Here is a 7,753-nt window from a genome sequence, read left to right as displayed (position 1 = left end):
CCAGTTTCTAAATCCTGCGGATTGGCAAAACAGACTAGAAAAAATGCTCTGAAGATCTGATTGATTTAGCACATGAACACAAATGCTGAGCATTTGGCATGAATTATTCTAGGCCAAGAGCTGCATTTTCCGGTCACTACAGCTCAATTTAGCACAGCAGAATTCTAGGTGTTTTTCAGGGGAAATGGACCCTGGCTGCTCTCAAAAGCGGGCAACAGCCCATGAAAATGAGGCCTAGGGCCCGGGCTCATCCCTTTACCCTGTGGCGAGGAGTCTGTGAAGACCAAATCCTCCAAGCCCTGTTCCATCACTTGCACCACAAACTCTGGTCGGCCGTTGTTCTCGCAGATGGTGCAGCGGTAGCAGCAGCGCCGGCTGTTGGTCCGCAGGCTCCAATAGATGCGGGTGGCCTCATAACCCACCGGGTAGAGCGCCGTGGCGCTGTGGAAGTCCGCCATCTGGTGGGGCAGGAGCTGCCCAATGGCATGGAAGACCAGGCCCCCCACCCGGAACATGTGGAGGCGCTCCCCGCGCTGGATGATGCTGGCAATCTGCTTGACCTCGTCTCGCTCGATGTAGACCCGCCGGAAGACAGTGAAGGTGCTGAGCTCCTGGTCACAGGGGCCCTTGAGCTTGTGCAGCGGGCACAGCATCGTCTTGTCCTTAAAGAACATGCACTTGGCCCGGATGGCACAGGCAAAGTGGTAGACGCTGGGGCAGCGGATGCGGTTGCAGCTGTTCGTGGCCCCCGTCTTCTGGCAAAGCGAGCATTTGGTGAGCAGGCCCCGGTGCAGTGCCACCTCCACGTTGATGAGGGCCCCGCCCTGGGTTTCATAAACCTCCGTGGACCAAAGGGCGCAGTTGAGATGAACCCACAGGTCCAGGTCCAGGTTCAGGAGGCGCGCCGGGCCATCCGTGGCCCCATCGCCTTCCTCGTGGCAGAAGCAGCATTTCCGTAAGTCCCGCGGCACTTTCTCGGGCCGAAGGGTGGTGGCCAGGCGCTCCACGAACTCGGCAACTTCCCTGTCCCCATCACGCTTGGCGCCTCCCGCTTTCTGGATGGAGATGAGGAAGCGCAGCCGCTTCCAGCGCACCCCTTTCCACTTCTTCAGCCGCGGCCTGCTCTCCTCGCTGTCCTCCAGGGGCCGGGAGCGAGGCTTGGCTTTGGGGGGGGACTGCGGAGCTTCCTCCTTGGGGGAGGGCGGGGAAGGAGACGGAGCAGGCGGTGGGGGCGCTTCGGGTGCCGGGGCTGGCTCTGGAGCCCGGGGGGGGCTAGGTGGGGAGGGTGCAAATGGGGAGAGAGGTGGAGAGGGTTCTTCGGGGAGTGTCAGGAGCTGCCGTACATCCAGGTTGGCGACATTGTTGATGTAGCAGTGTTGAGCAGCCTTCTCTGGAGCTGGACATTCCTGGAACAGAAAGGAAGGAACAGTCTTTGAGAGAAGGGACCTCAGCCACACTCTGTCAGCCAGCATGCTTGGTACTAGAGATCCTATCAGCACTGCAAGGTATATGGATCTACTATGGGCACTGCTTCATGGCATCCATGCCAATTTGAGAGCCAGTGTGGTGTGAGAGGCGGTGTGGTGTAGTGGCTAGAACGTTGGGACTGGGAGTCAGGAGATCCGGGTTCTAGTCCACATGTGGCCATAGAAGCTCACTGGGTGACTTTGGGCCAGTCACAGACTCTCAACCCAACCCACTCACAGGGTGGTTCTTGTGAGGATAATATGGAGGAGGAGGACGATGTACACCGCCTTGGGTTCCTTAAGGAGGAAAAAAGGCAGGCTATAAATTTAATAAATAAATAAATAAATAAATTTGCCACCAATAGGTCACAAGGCCACCAGTACGTCTTCCTTTCTATGGAGCTGGGCAAATGACAGGCAACAGAGGTGGCTGGTTAGGGGAAGCCACTGGCGGTCACGAGAGAGGAGCATGCACTCGCATGGGAAACAGAAGCTCCAACCTTCAGAACACTGAAAGCTTTCACAGGTGCATCACTGAAATCCTGGAGGGCTAGAAACTCGCTTTAAAAAATGGAAGTTGAGGTGAGCAGTTTGTTCCACATTCTATAAGCCGTTCCTACAGTCACTAAGTCCTGCTGCTAGTGGGATACTGTGTGCGTATGCTGGAGTAATTCTCCTCTCCCAATTTATTCTTTTCTAATTTATCAGTCATGGCTGGGAAAGTGGTGTATGTGGGTATCTACAACTGTCCAAGGACCTCAAGAAAAACATCCAAGAGGTGACATTAAGGAAATACAAAACAGAGTAAGTGGGGGAGGGGAGGGGAGAAAATTTGTCCACTGGGCCTGCCTGCCATCTCAAAGGCATATTTCAAGTTGGAAGGGAAGTTGCGTTAAGACAGGAGTGGGAAACCCACGCCTGGGGTCCAAATCCAGCCCCCAAATGCCCTCCCTTCCCATGGTCCCACCCCTTTTCCTGCCAACTACCAGTCAAAGAATCATAGAATAGTAGGGTTGGAAGGGGCCTATAAGATCATCGAGTCCAACCCCCTGCTCAATGCAGAAATCCAAGTCAGAGCATCCCTGACAGATGGCTGTCCAGCCTCATCTTGAATGCCTCCAGTGTGGGAGAGCCCACCACCTCCCCAGGTAATTGGTTCCACTGTCGTATTGCTCTAACAGTCAGGACGTTGTTTCTGATGTTCTGCCGGAATCTGGCTTCCTGTAACTTGAGCCCTTTATTCTGTGTCCTGCACTCTGGGATGATTGAGAAGAGATCCTGGCCTTCCTCATTGGGTGGTTTCCCAGCTTTTCCCATTCTGAAAGGTTGAAATGCCTTTCCTAAGGCTTAGCTACTGCAGAAAGCACTTGCCACTAAAACATGCTGGGTTTTTTTGAATTCCTGGTGTTTTGGGCCACACTCCCTTTTGCCTTCAGCCCCACCCACCACTGGAACGAAGCCCAAGAGCTTCTCTGAAACTGAATTCGGCCCTTGGGTGGAAAGGGATTCCCCACCCCTGTGCTAAGACCTCCGTTAATCTCCTTGAGCAAGAACACAACTCAGCGGTTAACACTGCTCAGTGAAGAGGGAGAACAGCATTCTGGGAAAGGTCCCTGCCCCTCCTCCACCTGTTTGAGCAATGTCAAGATGTCCAGCTCATTCTTGAGACTGTAGCCAGGCAACATGGCATCAAACTGCTTCAGCCACTCTGGACCACCTTCAGGGCCCTTCTGACTCACCGGCTTCTCTTTGCCTGAAAGAGACAAAAAACCCAGAACTTGTAAGTCAGTGGTTGAGAAACCACAAGGGTATATTATCAAGTTCCTGCCCAGTTTAGGATACTCACCCTGTGTGTTAGCTTCACCTTTTCTGGGTTCAGTGGCAGCACTCCGCATGGGGCTATCTGGAAACAGCACTTCATAGGAACTGGGAATCTTCATGCTCAACAGCTCCGCCACTGCCACCATGACACCATTCAGGTTCTGGGGAAGATGGGAAACATCAGGAAGAAGCAGCGGGTGGCTGATCCACCCGAATCGTGGTGGGGTAAAAAGTCCCATCTGTAAGCTGCAGTGTACCATAATCACCATGCAACACATTTTTTAGCTATGCCACACTAATTGATTAATACAAGGAATGGCACAGGGATGTGGTTTGTACTTTTATATTGTAGTTTTAAGCTTTTACATTTTATATTGTATTTTGTTATGCATTTTTTGGTTTTAATTGTCGTGAACCACCTAGAAGGCTTTGGCTATAGAAAAGTCAGGTTGCTTACCTGTTACTGGAGTTCTTCGAGTACCTGTGCATTCACACATATGGGCTCTGCACCTGTGTGGAGCCTTTATTCAGGGAAGTTCTATAGCTGAGGAAAAGTTGGCGAGAACCCCTCCCCACCATCCCACTGCACATACTCCAGAGGGTTCCTGCTCAATCCCTCAGTTTCAAGAAGACCACCAATTGTGGCCCCCCTAACACTGAGAAATTCCAGTAAACAACATCACATGAAATTGACACTGAAGTGGGAAAGGTGGGTGGGTTGTGTGAATGCACAGATGACCACTCGAAGGACTCCAGTTACAGGTAAACAATTTGACTTTCTTCTTCATGGTCTCTGTGCATCACACATATGGGCAAATAACAAGCTTACGTGCCAGGAGGTGGGTCGGTGTCATCATTCAAGAGCCTCTGACAGCACCATCTGGCCGAAGGAGCAGTCTTTACAGGCTTGAATGTCAAGACGATACTGCTCAACAAAAGTGGAAGGGGTGGACCAGGTTGCAGACCAACAGACACCTGGTATCGACACCCCTCTCTCAAACACCACTGATGTCGCAACTGCTCTAGTCGAGTGCGCGCCATCACCGGACCAGACCAGTCCAAGGACTCCAATTCATAAGCCAGTTTAATAGCTTGGACTACCCAAGATGCTAGGTGCTGGGTGGAGATGGGGAGTCCTTTCTTAGATCCCCCATAACAGACAAACAAATGCTGGGATCAACGAAATGGCTCTGTTCTGGCTTTATAGAAGGCCAAAGCCCTGCGAACATCCAAGGTGTGCAACGTCTTTTCAATTGTTGTTGAGGGTGAGACAAAAAAGGCAGGAAGAACTATATTCTAACTCAAATGAAAACTGCAAACAACTTTAGGCAAGACAGTAATGTCAGGACGAAGTACTACTTTGTCCCTATGCAAGTATAAGCATGGCCGGTCCACTCAAAGGGCACATAACTCTCTAGAGTGCCTGGCCGAGGTAATGGCCACTAAAAACGCTACTTTCAGGGAAAGAAGATGAAGATCCCCTGTAGCAAGCGGCTCAATTTTGGGGGAGTAAGCGCATGCAGAATTACAGAAACGCTCCATGCTGGCACCAGAGGTTTCACCAGAGGGGCAATTTTTTAACTCCCCTCAAAAACTGACGGACAAGAGGATGTAAGAAAACTGAGGATCCCTCAGCACCAAGATGGGAGGCTGAAATGGCTTCTATGTAGACTCTAAGAGAAGAACATTAAGTCCTTGCTCATGGAGTGACAATAAAAACTTTAGTATGTCTTGTATAGTACAAGAAACAGGGTCAAAGTCATTGTCCTTACCAAAAAGTGTAAAACGTGCTCACTTTCTAGCACAAGATTTCCTGGTAGCAGGTTTCCTAGCTGCCTCAAGAACAGACTAAAGCGGAGCAGGGAAGTTTATTTGATCTACTGCCGGATCCTCCATGCTGTGAGATGCAAGGTAAGCAGGTCTGGATGTCTCACTTTGCCCCTGTCCCTGCACAACAGAGCTGGTGTCAATGGGCGCCAAAGACCAATGCAGGAGTTTAGCAAACCAAAGCTGCCTCGGTCATCACAGTGCAATTATGACGCCCTCCACTGCATCCTTCTCTACCTTTGCTACCACCTGGTTGAGGAGAGGAAATGGTGGAAGCATACAAAGGAAGCATCTGCTCCAATCCTGTGCAAATGTGTCCTCAAGAGGCCACGCACCTCTGCCCACTTGGCTGCAGAAACTGAGGCCACATTCTTCTCCACCGCGAACAAGTCTAAAGCAAGATGACCCCAGTGATGAAACAAGCAGTTGCGGACACTTGGACTGAACTCCCATTCGTGAGACATTGGGAAGGAGTGACTTACATGGTCGGCCAAGGTGTTGTCCTCGCCTGCAATATGAATCACAGGAAAGTTGATGGCCCGAGCAATACACCAGTTGAAGATCTGTATCATGAGCTGAATCAATGGTACTGAATGAGTCCCTCCTTGTTTGCTGAGGTGGAACACAACCATCATGTTGTCAGAAGCGAGCTGGATGCGGCGACCATGGAAGATCATCTCGAAATCCCTCAAGGCCATGTCGACAGCAAGAAGTTCCACAACACTGATGTGACTGCTTGCCTCTGCCTTCAACCATGGTCCTTGCACCTTTAGGTGCCCGCAGTGAGCACCCCAACCTAGTAGTGAGGCGTCCATTGTGGCTGTCAGAGTTGGAGTGGGAAACTGGAAAGGCACGCCTTGTAGGAGGTTCGACAACACCGTCCACCAGCGAAGGGAAGTCTTGACATCAGAAGGGAGCTGTAGCCTGACCCTTCGTGCATCCTGCTCTAGGTCAAATGACCTGATGAACCAGTTCTGCAATATCCTCATGCGGAGGCAGGGGACCACCGCTGTTGTAGCCGCCATCAGTCCAAGTAGCTTCTATATCGTGTGGGCCTGTATGGTACAGCAAGTTGGAATGTCCGTCGCGAGCTGCACTAACACTCATGCCCAATCTTGAGGAAGGAACGCCTGCCCCTCCAGAGAATCTATAGAAGTTCCGATGAACTAGATAAATTGGGATGGCATCAACACCAATTTCTCTGTGTTCACACACAAGCTGAGGTCTTTCAACAAATCTAACGTGAGCAGAACGACTTTCTGCAAGTGGCTCTTTGACTGGGCAACGAGGAGCCAATCATCGATGTAAGGATAGATCTGGCCCCCTTGAAGTCTGAGCTGGGCGTACACCACAGCCATACATTCTGTAAAGACCTTTGGGGCCATCCTGAGCCCAAAAGGCAGCACCTTGAATTGGTATGCAAGACCGTCAACTGTAAACCGGAGAAAGCGCTGGCTGAACTCTTCTACTGTGATATGAAAATACGCATCCTTCAGATCGATGGTTGCGAACCAATCCCTGCTCTGCAGCAAGGGTAGGATCAAAGTCAATGTAGTCATTCTGAACTTTTTGGATGGGATCAACACATTGACCCCTCTGAGATCCAGAACTAAGCAAAGCCCGCCATCCTTTTCGGGCAGTGCGAAATAGCAGGAATAGAAGCCCTCGTGCATCTCCAACAGAGGGACCAGTTTGACTCTGCCCTTCAAAACAAGCTTGTCTACTTCTTCTAGAAGTAGTGGAGATGAAGGCGAGGTTGTGATGCCCAAGAAGGGAGGGAGAGTGTTGAACTGGATTCTGTAACCTCGACGAATAATAGCGAGGACCCGAGTCCGTCATTATTCTCTGCCATGCTAGAAAAAAACAGGCTGGATGTGCCTAATCTCATCTGATCTTGGAAACTAAGCAGGGTCAGCACTGGTTAGTACTTGGATGGGAGACCGCCTGGGAATCAGGCTTTCTGCACTGATTAGGGGGTTGGACTCGTTGGTCTTGGAAGGCGCCTTCCAACCCTATGATTTGATTCGATTTTATTCTATTCTATGAAAAGCTGCAAGATGGGAGTTGACGAGAGGAGTGTGATCTGGGAGGAGGAGTGGCGGAAAAGGACAGTCAAAGGCGTTGTTTCTTTGTATAGTCGGTTCTCCTGCGGGAAGACTGGAAGTGTGATGCCAAAGCAAACGGTCGCTTCTGTTGCAAGCCCTGTTGTTGTCACGTTGGCCAATCTGGATGAGGTCGAGACTGGTGGAAAGTTGACTGATGGTACCAACGGCATTGTCTAAAAGCCAGTTAAGGCTGTGAGAGACCCATCTTCCTTGCCGTGGTCTTAGCCTTCCGAATAGTGTCCATGGCCTCATCGGTCTTGGAATTAAATAAACCGTCACCGTCAAATGGAAGGTCTTCAATTCGAGAACTTGCCTCCTGTGTAAGACCCGCCGACCTCAACCAGCATGTCTGCAAAGCGCAACGGCCCCCACCATGGCTTTGGCATCGCAATCGGCTTGGTGCCTGGCGGTGTTAATTTGCTGCCTTGCTGCCTCTGTGCCCTCAGATTGAAAGACTGGTGCCAATTCATGCTCATCATCCAGAAGGTAGTCACACAGTGAACCCATCTTCTCCCACAAAAAAAAGCTGATAAC

The 7,753-nt window shown here is 50.9% G+C and overlaps 1 protein-coding gene across 12 annotated transcripts in view; it reads right to left on the bottom strand.

Annotated features, from left to right (window-relative positions):
• KMT2D (lysine methyltransferase 2D) overlaps positions 1 to 7,753 on the bottom strand; it is a 125,553-nt gene that overhangs the window by 16,310 nt on the left and 101,490 nt on the right. For 11 of the 12 annotated variants that reach the window (XM_084837334.1, XM_084837330.1, XM_084837339.1 and 8 more), the window contains 2 exons: positions 3,095 to 3,448; positions 260 to 1,406 (listed from right to left, as the gene is read on the bottom strand). In XM_084837334.1, coding sequence (XP_084693460.1) covers positions 260 to 1,406; positions 3,095 to 3,448 — 1,501 coding nt within the window. The remainder of the gene's footprint in view (positions 1 to 259; positions 1,407 to 3,094; positions 3,449 to 7,753) is intronic. The other variant, XM_084837340.1, reaches the window with a different exon arrangement.

This window comes from Heloderma suspectum, chromosome 2 (assembly GCF_057233095.1).
Source record: "Heloderma suspectum isolate Gila_16-S chromosome 2, 16-S_ref, whole genome shotgun sequence".
NCBI classification, from domain to species: Eukaryota; Metazoa; Chordata; class Lepidosauria; order Squamata; family Helodermatidae; genus Heloderma; species Heloderma suspectum.
Note: the sequence above shows the minus strand (reverse complement) of the source record. Positions and strands in the feature narration are given on the sequence as shown.